The following is a 17,684-nucleotide window of genomic DNA, read 5'->3' as shown; positions in this document are numbered from 1 at the left end:
CTACTACTTCTACTACTTCTACTATTTCTACTATTTCTACTACTTCTACTACTTCTACTACTTGTACTACTTCTACTACTTCTACTACTTCCTACTACTTCTACTACTTCTACTACTTCTACTACTTCTACTACTTCTACTACTTCTACTACTTCTACTACTTCTACTACTTCTACTACTTCTACTACTTCTACTACTTCTACTACTTCTACTACTTCTACTACTTCTACTACTTCTACTACTTCTACTACTTCTACTACTTCTACTACTTCTACTACTTCTACTACTTCTACTACTTCTACTACTTCTACTACTTCTACTACTTCTACTACTTCTACTACTTCTACTACTTCTACTACAACTACACTGCAACCTGATCCAACTGATCCGAAAAGGGCATTGATAAAGTATTTTACTTTCTAGTTGGCTTGCCTTAGCGACCCTGCCGAGCGATGCTCATCTGGTCTGGTGCAGCTGGGATGGTGTCGACTTGAAGCTGAAGGTCCAGCTGCCGAGCGTATTTCTGGGGTGAGGGAGAGGCAGTATGCGGGTTGAGGAGGGCCGCAATGGCCAGGGGGGCTGTTTGCCGGCGACGACCTCGGCCCTCAAGGCCTCGGACGAGGCTACGCAGGGCATTCATCACCGCGCACAGCGAGCGCTGGACGACCTGCCGGCTCACTTGCAACCCTTTGCACACCAGCTGTGGGCCGATCATGTCCACCCTGCACTCATTCGACGCCAACAGGAAAGCCTTACCACGCAAGCACAGCTTGCACAGGCTGCTGTGGCCGATACTGACGCCCTTGCCCAGCTGAGCCACCAATTGGACGCTCGCCGCGGTCGCCTGGCTGCAGCGCTCGACCAACTTCGCCACCGACGTTGTCGGCTCCGTGCGCAGCGCTGCTGGCAGCAGGTGCGGCGGCATGTACTGGCCCGTCAGTTGGAGCGGCTCCAGGCCAGTGTTTTACGCAAACGCCAGCACGACATGGCCATCGATCCAGCTTTGCTGCACGAGGATGAGGGAGCCGCCCCGGCCCGGCGCCTATTCGGATCCAACACCGTCACCGTCCCAAACGTTCCCGGTGGCCCTCAACGGCGTGGCCCACGTCAACGGCCCTCGCTCATCTTTAACATTAACAAACAAGACGACACCTTCTTCCAGAAACGCCGCCTGCCCCGCCTTTCCGAGCACACGTCCGTCTTTGTTCCACAGCACGCCGCTGACGATCTTCGCCACCTGTTGGAAGAAGTTAAGGAGGAGGCGGCTGCTCGACAGGCCCATGTGGCCCAACTTCAGCGCGAGCTTGAGGCCCTGGTACGCTTGGAGCAAGGAGGTAACGAGGAGGATGTCGTGGGCAGCTGGACTGATGCCAGCGAACGGGCTGCCCGCGTGCTGCGCCTCGTGACCTCTTTCGAGCGCCTGTTTAGCCAGGGATTTTTTCGCGATGCCGCCGTTCTGGGAGTCACGGGCCTCAACGGAACCCTGCGCACACCCCAAACCGCCGAGCGTTTTGCCGACACCCAACATGACGCCGATGACGCCTGGGCTATCTTTGCAGAGGCGCTCCTCCGCCATCGTCCTACTCAGGCCGAGGTGGTGTGGGTCGTACAACAAGCCCTCTTACGGTCCACGGAAGCTTCCCATGCGTATCTCGTTCAATGGGCACAGCACGGCCTGCTGCAAGGTCATAGCGCCATTCTATGGCTCCTCTGGCTCCACGTGCGCTGCTGCAATACCCACAGTGGCACGAGCACGGGCACAGCCGGAGGTAACCGTCTCCTTGGCCCCCATCTCAGCCGACCCCGCAGCCTCTCCAGCTCCGGGGGTACAGAACGCAGAGATGTGGCGCGGCTGGCCAGTGCGCATCTACGCGCCAAGGCCATTGGCTCCTCTCGCCGCCCCTCCACCCGCATGTCGGTAACCCGCAACAGCACCATGCTCCTCTCTTCTGCCCGCGCCCGGCGCGATGCGGCGGCCGCCGACGTCACCGTGCGGCGTAGCCTCTTGCTCACTGCCGTCTTGACTCCCATAACTGAACCCGGTGAAATATCTGCCTCCATCCTCATCGCCATTCCCTCGGAGCTGCAAAATGTCCCGGCTTTTTGTCAAGAAGCGGACGCACGAGCCTGGCGCTGGCTCTGCGAACCACAGCTTCCCATGCCAACGGGGCCCAGTGCCCTCTCTGCCACGGCCCTCATTTCTTTGCTTGATTCCCTGGCCCCAATCCCAGGGCTAGGACTGTCCCTAGCGGCTGATCCTGACATCCCCGCCTATGCAACTGCCTTGGCCCGGCGTTTGATCTTCGAGGCCGTGCACATTGTCGTATAAGCCCGTTGAAATATCGTTGAGAGTGTATGTTTCTGTTCCATTTTGTTTGAATAGTAGTCAAGGCATTATGATCAATCAAGAGTTACCCGGAAGCTGCACACATTCGTATTCAATCAGTATATTCACTACACACATCGAGGGATGGATCAAGAAAAGAGACAGCAACACAACCAAAAATGAAATCGGCCAAAAAGAAATTAAGGAACAAAGAAAGGCACCTGTAGCCCAGTCAAACACAGCATGCCTCGAACCAACAAAAGAAAGCATCAAAGAAAACTGAGGGGAGTCCGCTGCTTTGAAGGACAGAATGGGGCAACGCCTAGGAACGCGCCAATGGTGCGACAATGCCCAACAACAAAGAGAAGAAAAAGCTGGTTCTCGCTCAATCAAAAGAAATCAAAAGAAAAAAAAAAGGAACCCAAACAAACCAAACAAGAAAAGAAAGAAAAAAAGAAAGCAACCAAAGATGGGAACAAAGCCTGCGTGGCTATGCGGACATGCGGACCAAGACGAGCCGACAAAACCACCAACCATCACACTCGAGCCACTTAATGACCAAGAAACAGCACATGAAGAATGAAAAAGGGTGATGGCCAGCACCGCAAGCCCTTCTTCGTAAGAATCTGGTTATTGGCCATTAAATGGCATCAATGTCGATCACCGGACCCATGGTCTTCCAATGTTCACGCCACTGAGCTACAAGCTCCTTGGTGGGACGCCCAATGACGGGAATAGGGACCACGTTGGCGATGGGAAAGTCGCCGCGCCTGTGCGTGCTATCGTCCGTCCCAGTAGCCCAGCCGTCCAAGTCGGCTTGTTGCCAGGGCTTGGACATGACAATGAGATCTCCAACCTCAAAGCTAATTCATCCAGTCGATGAGCAAACCCCAGAATACAAGATGTCCGGTGAGGTGACTGACAAAGGCACACGTGAATATAAGCCACGCTAGCTGAACCGCAACGCGGGCGAGGAGACCAAACCTGAGGAACGAAGAGTTGCTTGATGGTGCACGGTATGCCATGGTGGCCATGGCATACTTTGAACGGTTGATCACGCCCTGGTTTGTTGATCAGGCGCACGGCAGTCGTCAATGACACGCATGAGCAAAAGTATGGCCTTGACATGGACCCCGGCTCCACTAACGCACACACGCACGCCTGCATTTGAGCAGCTTTAACATACCTGAAGATAGCTGGAAATGACGGCATGGATGGTGACACCATCAATGCTGGAGATGGAGACCTGGCGAACCCCACGATCAAGGTAGGTGATGCTGAAGCGATGCTGGACAACATCAAAGCGATTTTCCGGATTGATGGTCTCCTCCACGACCGTGACAGGGCTGATCTCCAAAATCTTTTCAAAGCCCACATTGATGAGGCTCTCCATGTGCGCGCCCTTGGCCCCGGCCGTGAGGTTGGCAAAGTTAAAGGCCATCAGACCTTCACGGTTCAGATACAGCGTAACAACCTCCGGCAAACGGTCGCCCATTCGCAGCTCGCACTCCTGGAACTGCTTTGAAAACTGCTGGGCCCATTGCGTGCGGGCATAGTGAATCACCTCAACCTTGCAGTCCAACTCAGTGCAAGGATTGTCATAAAACCCAAAATAATCAAAGCGTTCTGTCGTCTTGGCAATCCAGTACTTGAGGTCATGCCGCTCCATGCTGGGAGGGCGCACGACAAGAAAGCAAGTGAGACTGAAGATTAAAGGCTGGTTGGTATCAGACGAACGTGGACAATGCATCACTCGATAGGCACGGCGACGAGATGGTCCTACCCAGCAAAATCGTGGCGCTTGATCATGCGCTCCAGGCGAGCGGGCTCGAGGCGAAATCCACGTTCAATGTAGTAGAGCCGCGCCAGCATTGAAGCCATGTCTTCCTCACTTTGCACCGTGTAGAAGCCTTGAACGTCACGACCGTACATGTGGAAACGGATGAGTTGAGGCATGTCGGCGGCGGCAGATCGATTGGCTGGCCGGTCGTAAAAGTGGGCACATACCGCGTTCGAGGCCATCAACAATTTGCTCGAAGATGATGTCTGCGTTATCACCACCTTCAAACCAGGGCGCAAACATTTCCTTGCGCAGCAGCAATTGGAATGGGCTGTGGGCCATCGTGAACGAGTCAGGACATGAGGTGCTAAGCCTCTGGATGGTCACAAACATGATGCAGCATGGCTAGACACATGGCTAGACACACACCGTTCTTGGGCCAAGCGCTGCCAGCTGCCTTGGAATCGAGCTGAGGCAAGAGTTTCGTATTGAAAGACGATGTCAAGGACAAAGGTATCCCCAGCACCGCAAGAGGTCATCTAAAACAAGAAACACAGGGGCGAGAGTCGTCCGACAAAGTATAACGCATGAGCGGCATGGGGGGGTTGGGTCGCATGACACTGATACACCCTAGTCTCGGAATTGGGTGTGCGCACCATGTCACCATCGGTGTCGGCGACGTAGATTGAGAAACCGGCTTCGCGAGCAAGCGCGGATTGGGCGTAAATTTGTTCCAGCAACTCCCGAGCGGTCGTTTGTGAGTCCAGCTCGACATTGACGCGGTCAACGAAAAAGTCAACCTGAAGGCGGATGGGCTCTTTCGAAAAGGCCATCTCCACCTCGAGAGCAGTCGGTGGTTTAGTGCGGGTCCCCTTGTTGACGGTGCGTTGCAGGCGGGCGCGGACAAAGGGGGCATATTTGGGTGGGCCCTTGGTCAAAAAGTCATCGACTACGCCGCGCAGGCGCTTGGAGGGGGCGAAGCAGCCGAAAATGAGGCCAAGCAGGATCCATCCACGAGCGTGGCTCACGCGATTGGGGTTGTTGGAAAGCTGTTTGAACAGTTGGCAGACAATCTCATCGCGGGTGTGGGGGCGGGTGATGCCGGTGTTGGCCACCAACTAGAGCGAGAGCGAGGGAGAGCGGGGGAGAGAGCACGCAATGGGCAGGGCCTGAGTCAGGCGGGAGCCAGGGCTTGGGCATGCGCATCGCACCACAGAGGTATGGAGAAGGTTAGTCGAGGAGCGGCATACCTGAACCATTTCCAGGTTTGTGAGCGGGTTTGTGCGCTTCTGGGGTAGGTCGCCCATGAAGCGTTGGATGGTGATCCAGCACGACAAGAGCCGATCAGAGTCGCCGTCGCCCCATGCTTGACGGAGGAGAGGTCCATCGATGGCCCCGCGATGGTGCTCTCGATTTTTTTTATTCTTGTTCTACAGGTGTACCAGGATGCGTGAGTTGGAAGCGAAAGGCGAGCGTGGCTCCGACAGCGGAGCATCAGAACCTGAAAGTCACGCCCACCCACCTGAAAAAACTTGTTCGCAAACTGCGCAAAGGTGAGGCTGTCTTCCTCGCCTACATGGGTCAGAACAAGAGTTTTAGGAGTTGATCAGGCATTAAAACCTTAAAAAGGCTGGCATGAACCCAGTCCCAACGGTGGACAAGAACGCGAAACAACGCCAGCTGAAGAAAAGAAAGGGGTGGGGCGAAACTGATCATGGCCCCGTGGTCGGGGTGAAGGCTATAGGAGTGACGCACCCAAAAACTCAAAGGCTTCATCGACTTGATCGGAAGTGGTCATGGTGCATGGTTTATACCGGGACCAGACGACGCGCAGCAAGGACGATCCGTGTCTCTATGTGTGTGTGTGGTGTGTGTGTGTGTGTGTGTGTGTGTGTGTGTGTGTGTACGAATGGGATCGGCGCCAGCTGCGGGCAGGTTCTCTGAAGAAATCGCGGCGGGATGTGATCCGGCTCTAGTTTGTACCACCAGCCGTCACTCAGCCGGCTGACCACGTTTGATCAAATGCAGCCGCGTCAAATATCAGCCGAAAGAAGAGAAAAAGGCCCCTTGATACACCCGCTGCCGTTTGTGCTTGCGCTGCTGGGCAAGACTGCAACAGAAAGAAAAAAATAAAATAAAACAAAACAAAGAAATGTAAAACAAAAGAAACCCCTCTCTCTCTCTCTCTCTCTCTCTCTCTCTCTCTCTCTCTCTCTCTCTCTCTCTCTCTCTCTCTCTCTCTCTCTCTCTCTCTCTCTCTGTCCCTCTCTCTCTCTCTCTCTTGCCGGAGTCGTGTCAGCTGTGGCGCACACAACCTGAGCTCTGGGACACTGGCCTGACGGGCCTCTATCTCAGGTTTACAAGCCTCTCTTTGGCGTTGCGGAACCTCTAGGGGATGTTGAAGATCAACCTGGTCAGTGGGAAGGAAAGTTCTTCATATGGACCACTCCTGACCCACACACACCATCATGAGCGGGGCCGAGCCGATGATGGCGCTGTGCCATCCATTCAAATCATCCTTCCCGCATTCATTCAATCCGACCTTTCCATTGCAACTCCCTCCAACACCTCGCGCACACACACACACACACACACACACACACACACACACACACACATACTTTCATATGATCCCCTAGGGCTGCCGTCTCATCTCTCCGTCGGCCGTGCCCTGGCCCTGCCCATACCGTCCCTTATGGGCGGGCGTGTGGCTCCGCGATTTCCCAAAACGACGAGATGTTGCACTGCTCTTGATATACGCAAGTGTGCTCTTGGTCACACCTATACCATGTCTAATGTCTGTTTTATACTACACTTTGAGTTAAAGTTACCAAGTGTTAGACTTGAGGAAGCGGCTTCAGATCAAGTGTGACCAAGGGTACACTATGATGGCTTGGCGGGCTGTGGACGTCGTCATACGATGCCTGTGTATCTGGAGAGCGAGTTGATGCAGATTTCAACTATGGCTGTTACTTAGTTTATGTAGCTGATATCTGACTTGTTGTAGGTGCGAAACGGCAGCGCAGGCGAGCACATCACATGCCGGTGGTGAGTACGCCGGTGTTCTGGTGCTTGAGTGCCAGAGTTCTCTTTGCTCTGCACATAGCGCCCAAAAAAGATAACCGGTATAATGGCCCTAAGCTACCCAACACCAACCCGTATGTTGCGTGAGCTTGTGTCACCTTTGGTGTATTCATAACCATACATGGACGACAGCGCCTACCTCCTTCCTGCTTCCTTCCTGCTTCCGTTTCCTGCTGCCTGCTTCCTGCGGGAGGGAGAGGAAGAGGAGGAGGAGGAGGAGGAGGAAAGAAGAGGGAAGCCTACCCGCTGCCATTCATCCCGGCCCATCGCCGCCATTGCCCACTTCTTCCTGGAATCTGTGACGCTCTCTCTCTCGAACCCCTCTCTCTGTCTCTCTCTCTCTCTCTCGAGCTCTCTCTCTTTAGAGCTCTCTCTAGATGATCTCTCTCTCTTTTATCTCTCTCTCTCTCTCTCTCTCTCTCTCTCTCTCTGTGGTAGTTGTGCTTTTCCCTTTCAAACCGACCAAACCAATTCATCTCTCTCTCTCTCTCTCTCTCTCTTTTCTCATGTCTCTCTCTGTCTTTGTCTCGTCACACTTTGAAGCACTTCCAACAGGTGAATAGCATTTACTACAAGGTTTAGAGAGAGAGAGGGTGGAGGAGATAGCCCATGCACACCACCGGATGAGACGGTACGTTGGTGGTGCGATACGTGGGGAGGAGGAGGGGCAGCTCTGTTGGACCGCCTGGCACTTGGCTGGGTGTTTGTTTGGTGCACAACTCATGTGGGTCAACTCCGTTGTTCGGCTTGGGGTGCGGAACGTCAACCGCGCCATGACTGGGCGTGATAACTTGGCTCCAGTGGTCATCCAGAGCGCACGCACGCACGCACGCACGCACGCACGCAGCCCACCATGTTTGTTTGAGCAGCAGCGCGCTACTGTTGATCTCTGTCCTTCGGGCACTCTAGTCGATCAGAGCCAGCCGTCTGATCAAGCACCCTTGAAGCCAGACACTATAAAGCCCTCCGCTTCTCTCGCGCTGGTTCTGATAGACCCCCCATCTGTACCTGTGGCGGTTGAAAACACAAGTCTCACCACTCGACACACCAGACTTGTTGGACCTCTCTGTTTTAACCACCTCGCGTGCGGCCAGGCTGGCCGCCGCCGCGCACGCCCACCATGTCTTCCGTTCGGGTAAGTCGCTCGACCAACTTGACCTCCTGTGCCTTGGCCCCTTGCACCCACACTCAGCCAGGCTTGCTCCCCACAACGTACCTGACGATTCACGTTGTGCTGTCTTGTATCGTGTCATATTGTGTTATTGTGCTGTGTTCCCAGGATCGCATCGCCGAGCGGCGTCGCCGCGTCGAAGAACTCAAAAAGGCCCGCGAAAACATGGGCCGAGTCCGTCACATGCCAGGGCTGCACCTTCTTAATATGCTTCCAACCCCAACTCCTCACCATGGCTCACCCGCGCCGCGCCCTGCTGTGCCCCCTTGCCCGCTTGGCGAACCAACCGCCCGCCTCTCCAGATTACCGAGGACAGCACAGATGATAACCTTGATGCCATCAGTACCCGATTCCGCGCCGCCTCCGTCCTCAACCGGCCAAACCGCAGCACCAGCGATGCCAATTCGCTGCTGAGCCCGCCGGTTGCGGACGCGGATAGGTTGGTTCTCAGCCCGTTTGAGACCGATATACCCTTGCCCCTTACCCTTTGTCCAAACCATCCTCCACTCCCCAAACCTCGCAACCTGAACGCACCCCTTATGCCACAAAACCACCATGCTGCACCCACCCTACCAGTGACGCACGCAGCATCCACTCCCGACACGAGAGCTCGGCAGGCAGTGCCCAGTCTGCTGCTCGCATTGCCGCTCTTGAAGCCGAAGTGAACGCTCTCAAAGTGCAGGCTGATCGCTTAAACACCGCCAAGCAGGAGGCAGAAACAGCGGCCCATGCCGCCAACGACAAGGCCACCACCGCCCTCGAACAACTGGAGCTCTCCATCAACCAGGTGCAACAAAAACAGTCTCAGATTGATGAATTGCAACAACGCCTCTCAGACTCGGTTCAAGACGACCAAAACGGTCTCTCAGACGATGTGCAAGCCAAGCTCACGGCCCTCTTCGAAGTCAAGCTACAACAAGTCATCGATCGCCATAACGAAGAGCTCACACAGTGCGTTGTCCCTGTCGGATCCAATGTGCTCTTGCCATTCCCCCAAACCCTACCCCCTCGCATGCCCCCTTACATGCACATGGCCATTTCAACCTTCCCCTTGTATCTGTGTACGCCGTGTAGGATGCGCGATTCTCGCGATGAAGTCCGCACAGAACTCGAAACCCTGCGTGCCCATCTTGCCACCAAAGAACAGGAATGGACACAAATTGGTCAAATGCTTTTCGGGGCCGCCCATCAAGCCGGCATTGATCCCAGCAAGTTTGACTTGGGCTCTATCCTCGAGGAACACTCGTGCGTCTCGCCTCAATGTACCCTGTTCCCCACCCGCCTTTCTTCGAGGGAGGAGGTGTATTTGTGGTTGTGTTTGTTTTTTGTTGCTTTGTGCCCCCTGGGCTCACATTCACCATACAAACATGGTTTACCTGGTTGCAAAAGACTCTTTCAAGAAGAAAACGAACAGCTGCAAGCCATGCTCGACCAAGCCCTCAAGGAACTTGAAGACTCTCGCTCAAAGAATGCCGGTCTGCGCGAAAATATCAACTTTATGGAACAAACCCTGACATCCTTTGAGGAGGAAAACCGATCAGTCCTCGATGAGCTCGAGGGGCTACGCGGCACCCTCAAGAGGTCCACGGGTGTTTCAGACAGCGAGGTATCGGAATTGCGTGTCAAAGCAGAGCAAACCGAGGAAGCCCTTGCAGCGCTCAAGTCTGAACACGCTACGCTTCAGGAGGAGGTATGGCACATCTACCTGTCTTACTTGAGTCTTGAGGCCCGCCTGCCTGCCAGTAGAAAAAAAAAAACTTGTTGCCTTCCTGATATTCCCTTGCTGTGCCTATTCTTGACCTGTAATGCGCCGCCACCTCATACCGCAATGTTTGCTTGTTTGTTTTTGCTTTTCATTTCTTCTTTTCGACTGTTTGCTCGTCTCACTTGCAGATGAAAAAGGTGCGGGCACAGTCACAGCACGAGCTGGGCATGGCGGACGAACTCCGCCATGTTCGCGGCCAACTCCAAGAAGAGAATGACACCCTACAGGCGCAAGTTGACCGGCTCAATAATGAACTGAAAGAGGCCAAAGCTGAACTTGGGCAAATGGCCAAGGACATGCATGAACGCGAACAAGAACTGATGGAGGAAGCCAATGCCGCAAACGAGCTGTCGCAAATTGCTCAAGAAGAGGTACAGCTATCTGCAAGCCTTTTTTTTTCTTCTTCTTCTTCTTCTTCTTCTTCTTCTTCTTCTTCTTCTTCTTCTTCTTCTTCTTTTCTTTTTCTGTTCTCCCATCACAACAGCAGGCCCCTGTACACACCTCACTTTTGCCTGATGCTTGCTAAACACAGCTGGTGAAGATGCAGCAAACAGTCTCGACGGAGCAAGAAGCCTCCTCAGCGGCGCAGGACGAGCACAAGCAAGAAATGCAGCGCATTCAAGCTGAACATACCAAGGAGATTTTGGTATGCTTATCCTGACCCCACTCTTTCCCTCTGTCTCTCGTTTTTCCCTGCCGCACGCCAAAGCATGCTCACGTGCTCTCGACCTCGACTCTTAGGATTTGCAAGAGCAAATTCAAAACACTGAAGCACATATGCAAAGTCAGTTCATGCTGATTCGGTGCACGGTGCTGGTTGATCGTTGCTGGCCTTTCTTCTTCTTCTCTTCTTCTTCTTCTTCTTGTTCTGTTCTTCTTTTCTTCTTAATAGTTTTTATTGCCTGCCCTCCGTCTGACTCATGATTCTGGGCTCATGTGCCTCTCTCCACTTTGCAGAAGTGGTGTCGAGCATCAACGCCGATTTGCGAGGCGCTCAGGCTGCAGCAGGAGCTTACACTAGCCTCGAAGACCTCGTTGACCAACTGCGCCAAGCAAAGCGAACAGCAGAGCAGGAAGCGGAACAGCTGCGTGAGAACCTCGGCGCTACCTCGGCCAAGCTGCAGGAGCGCGAAGAGCTTCTCACCCGTGTCATGGAGCACATTCAAAGCATGGGAGGCAACGAGGGAGGCGAGACAAGTGGGGACAGCTCGCCACTTGAAGCCCTGGAGCACCGCTTGAAGCGCTTGGGCGAAGAGCGGGATGCCCTCTTGACCTCATTGGACGAGTACGAGCAGGAAAACGATGGTCTCAAGCAAGAGCTTGAAGGCACCCAGACTGCTCGCCGCTCATTGGAAAAGCAATGCCGTGACCTTGAAGCAGAATTGGATGAAACCAAGGGCACGCTCGAGGGCACTCGCGCACACTTGGCTGAACGTGAGGCCCTCTTGACGCAGGTCATGGACTTTTTGAAGAACAAGAAAGATGGTCCTGGGGGCGACGACGAGGACGAGGAGGATGCCTTTGCCGGCTTGGATGGTGCCGATCGCCTTCGTGCCATCGCCGAGGAGCTCGAACGTGCTGCTGTCGAGCGCCAGGCTTTGCAAGACGAGGTTAAGCGTCTCACGGGCGAATTGCAGGCCACGCAGGCGCAACTGGCTGCAGAACGAACCGCCTCCACAGATCGTATTGATGAGCTGCAAAGCGAGGTGGAGCGCTTGGCCCCCTTTGAGCAGAAAGCGGCCGATCTGGCTGAGAGATTGGCCTCGACCGAGGCAGAGCTCAATTCACTGCGCGAAGAGCTGGCCAGCATGAATGAGGACATGCGGAATGCGGCACAAGCCGGCCTGACGCTCACTGAGATGCTCAACCAACTCAAAGCCCAGCACGCTGCACGTGAAGCGGAGCTGGAGGCCGAAATTCAGCGGCTGCGTGAGCTCCTAGCTGATTACGAGCAGCGCCTGGGACGCATCCGCGATCTCTTGCCCCCTGGCAGTGACGTGGACGGTGATGTCCTGGACCAGCTGGCCCACCGACTCGAGCTGGCCATGAAACAGAAGGAGCAGCTTGAAGCCTTGCTGGCTGAGCTCGAAGCTCAAGTTGATGCGCAGCAAGAACAGATCGACTCTCTATCGGCTGAAAAAGCTGCCCTCTTGAAGAAGCTGGCAGAAACCGAGGTGCGTTCCAGGCCTTTGCATTCGTAGCCATTGCACTCGGTCCTGCGTCCATGCGTCCATGCACCCCTGTCGACCTTGATGCCTTGGCCGGGCATGCCCCGACGTGTGGCGTGTGCCTCCTTTTCTTTTCTCACGTTTTTGCTTTATGATCCTTTTGCCTGACCTATCGTTGACAGGAAGCATTGCAGGAAGCCGAAGCGGAACTTAAAGCAGCGCGAGAAGAGGTTGCGCGCCTACAGGACATGATCCAGCAAATGAAGCGCGCGCTCGGTCTCTTGCCCAGCGAAGACGGCGGGGAGAGCGAGGGTGCTGACGGCTCTGGCTTTGATCCCGAGCAACTGCGTCAATTGCTCGAGGAGTTTGAGGCACGCTTGGCCCGCATTCAAGAGCTGGAGGCAGAGGTAGAACGGCTCAAGAACGAGCTTTTTCAGGTCACGAGTGAGCTGAACGTGGCTTCGGAAACTATTCGAGAGCTGACGGACGAGTTGGCAGCGGCACGCGGTCGGCTCATCGTGCTGGAACAAAAGATGACCTCACTCGAGGCCACCGTGGTGTTGCTTGAGGAAAACAACAAGCAGCTGCAGAAACAGATGGACAATTTGCTCAAGGTGCAGCGCATGAATGAGAAGATGATTGCACGTCAAAAGGCTACCATTGAGCAGCTGCGGCGTCTGCTGGCCAGTTACCAGGGAGAAGAAAGTGCGCTGCCCAGCACCGAGTACATCAATGACCCGGCCCTCTTGCAGCGCAACCGTGAGATGCAGCGTGAAATCAATGCTTTGCTCAACGAAATCGACGAGCTGCGCCGCAAGCTCGACGCTGAGCGCGATTTTTTCCGTCGCAAATTCCTCAACAAGTGGCACCAGAACACGGACGTGTGCGAAAATTGCGAGTTGGCCTTTTCCCTGACAATGCGACGCCACCATTGCCGCATGTGCGGTGGGGTTTTTTGCGCCAACTGTTGCAACAACCGCGTGCAAACGTCCTCGTCCCGACGTCCGGTGCGCGTGTGCCATGACTGTAACGAGTTTTTGCTGAACATTGAAGAGGAGGACGAAGAGCAGCGTCGAGAGCAGGAAAACGCGGTCAAGACGTACGGTCCAGTGCATCAGGTCATCCTCGAAAAGGCGGCGGCCTCGCAACCTTTGGGACTGGATGTGGCCGTGGAGCATGAGAAGCTGGAGGATGGCACCGAAGAGCTGCTCGTGACGGTGAGCCGAGTGGCCACCAACGGCCTGGCCGCAGGTTGTGGCCTGTGCCGCGAAGATGTGGTGGTTGCCATCAATGGCATGGCTGTTGCTACCATGCAGCCGCAAGCCTTTGCCCAGGAAATGCAAGCTAACCCCATATTCCTGCAAGTGCAGTCGGTGCATGTGGATCATAATGGCCGTAGCAGCCAGAGTGCCTGGCTGGACGGGGTGCGGCAGCGCCTGCGAGCTGACACTGCCATCAGTGCGCGGTCACCCATGTCCCCTCCCGAGGCCCGCCGGCCTCCGAGCCGCACTAGCATGCCAGATGTTGGCGCAGCCACCGACGGCTCTTCGGGCCAAGCACCCCCCGTACCGCGACGGGCCACGGCCCCCTCGCTAAGCTCGGCGGAGAACACACCGGCCTCGACGCCAGGCGTTCGGTCTCAGCGAAGTTCGATGCGTCGAGCCAGCAAAGCACCAACTGAGGCAGACTGGATCGAAGTCGAACAAGCGACGTCGGGTGCCCCTTCGACCGCTTTTTTGGAAGAACAAAGCAATGAGCCACAGCGGCAGGCTTCGACAACACAAGTTGAGTCAGAGGGTACAGCCAACCCTTTGAGGACGGGGTCAGCCACCGTGACCCTGTCTGGAGAAGCGCAACACCGAACCAGCAGTACTCAGAATCAACCCCCCGTGTCTGTGTTTGAGGACAATGATGATCCGCCTGTCAGTCCAGGTCCTTCTCGGCCCGCTTCAACTGAGCCCAGGCGCAACCGATTATCAGCGCGCCCATCCCGTGGCGGGGGCTACTCCAACGGGGGTCCGTATTCGAGTGGAAGCATGACATCACCACACTCGAGCAACGCGCGCCGCAACAGCATCTCTTCGACTGGCCGCCGTGTGTACGCCGATAATAACTGGACCAATGCTTTATGATTATCCTCCTGCACAGCTACTCGTGCTCCCGTCCGTTCAAGGACGTATGCCGCCATGTTAGAAGGCCTGTCTCACGATGGGCGAGCGCATGTGACAAAGGCCAGCAACGCAACGCCACGACCGGGGGCTGTGCCTCCAAGTTACACAAGTGCGGTTGCTCTTGCTTCCCCCTCTGGGTCGACGATACTCGATTCGTCGTCGCCCCTTTGTCTGAGGTATCTTTGCTTCATTTTTGTACTTCTCCCGACTCAAATTGTGTTTGAATGTGTGTTTGCTCTTGTTTTTGATTCTCGCTTTGCATGGTCAAGTCACGGTCTGGCACCGGTCGTGCTGGGCAGGATAAGTGGGACAACTGATATTTATGACCTGAGCCAAAAATCTATTTCTGCCATTTATGTATTCCTGTATGCTGTGAACATGGATCATGCCACGATTGTGGTGCTCAGTCTCGCTGCTGTGCGTGCGCGCGTGCGCAGGGCATACAGCGCAAACGCAGTGCGGGCAAGTCAGCCAAGCCTGCGCCAGGTGTCTTGGCTACCGGGATAAGCGCTGGGACAGAAACAGGGAACCCAAGGCTTTTTGAGGCTCGGCCACCGGGGCGCTGCGGAACGAAACCCCCACACATAATTTGTGTCATGAGCGCATGCAGGCGGATGACTTCGGGACAAAGGGGGCTGGACGCGTACCTGAGCCAGGCCCGGCATACGTGGGCATTAATTTGAGTGGGTTGCAGTTCCAGCAGGGCCTGGAGCAGGATGCCCTGCAAGCGATCATCCACGGCAGCCCTTTCGCGCTGACCATGGCGAGTGCCTGTCCAGCAGTGGCTTTCGAGTGTGGCCCAAGTGACCTCTGGGTCTCGGGGCATGCGTGCCGCGCTGGAAGAGAAAGCAGGATGGGGCCCGGTGAAAGCAGGCTGGGGCTGTACAGGCTGAGCAAGCATGATGAAGGCATGGGTGAGCGAGGCCGCACCCCAGAAATAGTAGTAAGCAAAGATCAAGCCGAAGTTGAGGTGGTAGATGGGCTACGAGAGGCCACTGGCGCCGAGGCAACTTGGAGCACTGGTGTGCCATGTCATCGCGCAAGCAGATGCGCCGATAGGGGTCTACCTCGCCGCTGTAGTGCTGCCAACAAGCAAATGCCATCTGTAAGTGATTGCGAAGAGGGGGGGACGGAGCCAACAGATGAAACTTGACAGCACTGCGCAGATAAAACCGCATTACCTGGGAAAGCAGGCGGCCAAGGGACCACAAGGCTGGGATATCGTTATGTTGGGCAATTTCGGCCCACTGCGCATTGCGTGTCCGAAAAGGTCCAAAGCAGCAGCAAGGAAAGCGTCATCAAAGACAGATCAGCTCGAGCCGTGGCGGAATCAGTGCAAGCTGGAAAAGAATGAAGCGTTTGTGATCCTACCGCCTGGACAAGTTCGCCCCAAGCCGCTCGGGTACCACTGGGATGCTGATTGAGCAGTCTGCGCATGGGACTTGCATCTGGATGGACAAGGGCCATTGCCGAATAGCGTCAAAAACCAAGAGGTTAGTCTGGTCGGCACCCAAGTGGATCGGGACGCAACCTGCGCACCAGAAAGAGCATCGACGGGCAGATACGCTGCTTCTGCGACAAGTTGGAGGACTTGGCGGGCACGAGCACGCTGGTCCGTGTGATTTTGGGCATGAGGGCGTGTGCGCGTGCGTGTGCAGGGTCGCATCTTGAGCCAAGCAAACAACTGACCAGGTGAGGCTTGGCGCTTGGGCCTTGCCGGAGAGGATGGACTGCACGCCATATAATTAACCAGTCATTGTCAGCCTGGCCTGAGCACCAGGAAGGCAAAGGGGCAACATGCGCAAGGAGGGCAATTGAGAAACAGAGAACATGCACAGGTGGGCGCTTGCTGGCAGCAGTGAGGAAATGGTCGGTAGCACGAGTCGGGGAGTACCAGGAATCCAAGCACGAGCATGTAGCTGGGCAAACTTGTGCAGCAGGCGAGTGGCCAAGGCACCCAGACTTGCTGGCTGGGCTGCATCCAGCTGCAAGCCATGACATGGTGAGCAACAAGAGAGGCGTTCAGCAAACGGAGGGGCGAGGAGGAGGGACGAGACTCACGGCAAGTTGAATGAGAAAGCTGTGAACTTGTGGAGGTGGAACAAAGTTGAGCCCACACAGAGACTCGATAAGGTGGCAGGCTTCATCGTTTTTCTTATTATCAATGAGCAAGCAAATAGCATCCATGGATCTCCTACTCAGGGGTTTGGGCACAGCGGCTGCGTGCATAGGCTGGGTCTCGGACGATCGCGACCAAAGCGCATGACACTTGCTCTGGACCACAGGCGTGCTCGAGTTTGCCCCCACAAGGCTCAGCTGAGTCGCCAAGGGGGAAGCACGCACCCCCGTCGCCCTCCTCCCACGCTTGCCCCGTGGCGTCTGGCTGGCGTCAACCCCAGCTGCTGCCGGTGACCGCTTGAGCTCCATCCTCATGTCCAGCCAAAAAAAAAAAAAAAAAAAAAAAAAACTAGCCGTTACAAAAAAAATATGATGACAACTTGGGGTAAAAGTATAATACTTTCTCTCATCGTGAATCTTCTCATCCTGACGTGGCTCTGGCTTTCAGTCTGGCTTGCAAGCGTGAAAGAAGGCGCCAGAGCCTCGACGTTCTTCTGGACGAAATTCTCTCAAATTCAAACTCTCACCCATCCCTCTCAAACTCTCTCAAACTCTCTCATGTCTCTCAAACTCTCTCACATCTTTCAAACCCTCTCATATCCAGGGGGCCCCTCTCTCAATTTCTCTCTCTCTCTCTCTCTCTCAAACTTTCTCTCTCAAACTTTCTCTCTCTCTCCCTCTCTCTCTCTCTCTCTCTCTCTCTCTCTCTCTCTCTCTCTCTCTCTCTCTCTCTCTCTCTCTCTCTCTCTCTGTTCTGTTTCATCAATTTCTTGTCAACTGGTAAGGGTCGCACGCACATGTGCAGCGCGACTGCCGTCGGATGGCAGGTGATGCACAAGACTCGTGAGGGTACTGGGTGTGCAAAAATGGGAACGGCATGGACCTCTGGCTCATGCTACAGGCAGGGGCTGCCACTTCGACTGTGCTCTGTATCACTGGCTTCTCATGTTGGAGCTCGGCCACATGCATTGATGCATGCCGTCAACTCAAACCCTCGAGTGTGTGGCCCACTGCGGAAGCAGGACCCTTTCCAGAGTGTGGCGGAAGCCATGATTGACTGCGCCACCACTTGCCCTCATGTTCTTCTCTGGCTGCATGATA

At 55.1% G+C, this 17,684-nt stretch overlaps 4 protein-coding genes across 4 annotated transcripts in view; 3 read left to right on the top strand and 1 right to left on the bottom strand.

Annotated features, from left to right (window-relative positions):
• Positions 1-544: 544 nt before the first annotated feature.
• On the top strand, positions 545-2,329 carry MONBRDRAFT_9336 (uncharacterized protein; the record flags this gene model as incomplete). Its single annotated transcript, XM_001747097.1, has 1 exon — positions 545-2,329. One exon carries the CDS (start codon positions 545-547, stop codon positions 2,327-2,329), a length of 1,785 nt encoding a protein of 594 aa, XP_001747149.1.
• Positions 2,330-2,760: 431 nt separating this feature from the next.
• Positions 2,761-5,413, bottom strand: MONBRDRAFT_32975 (uncharacterized protein; the record flags this gene model as incomplete). Its single annotated transcript, XM_001746966.1, has 9 exons — positions 2,761-3,189; positions 3,311-3,387; positions 3,513-3,572; positions 3,621-3,996; positions 4,110-4,305; positions 4,334-4,437; positions 4,536-4,645; positions 4,763-5,224; positions 5,357-5,413. The coding sequence occupies 9 exons, from the start codon at positions 5,411-5,413 to the stop codon at positions 2,967-2,969; spliced, it is 1,665 nt and encodes a 554-aa protein (XP_001747018.1). The 3' UTR covers positions 2,761-2,966.
• A 489-nt stretch (positions 5,414-5,902) lies between these two features.
• Positions 5,903-6,445, top strand: MONBRDRAFT_26595 (uncharacterized protein; the record flags this gene model as incomplete). Its single annotated transcript, XM_001747096.1, has 2 exons — positions 5,903-6,041; positions 6,273-6,445. 2 exons carry the CDS (start codon positions 5,903-5,905, stop codon positions 6,443-6,445), a joined length of 312 nt encoding a protein of 103 aa, XP_001747148.1.
• A 10,696-nt stretch (positions 6,446-17,141) lies between these two features.
• The window catches only part of MONBRDRAFT_26593 (uncharacterized protein), a gene marked incomplete at both ends in the record, with an annotated part of 1,663 nt that continues 1,120 nt past the window's right edge, over positions 17,142-17,684 (top strand). The window contains one exon of the mRNA XM_001747095.1: positions 17,142-17,363. Within this exon, the coding sequence (XP_001747147.1) occupies positions 17,142-17,363 (222 nt within the window). The remainder of the gene's footprint in view (positions 17,364-17,684) is intronic.

Source organism: Monosiga brevicollis, genomic scaffold (genome assembly GCF_000002865.3).
Source record: "Monosiga brevicollis MX1 MONBRscaffold_15 genomic scaffold, whole genome shotgun sequence".
NCBI lineage: Eukaryota > Choanoflagellata > Craspedida > Salpingoecidae > Monosiga > Monosiga brevicollis.
Note: the sequence above shows the minus strand (reverse complement) of the source record. Positions and strands in the feature narration are given on the sequence as shown.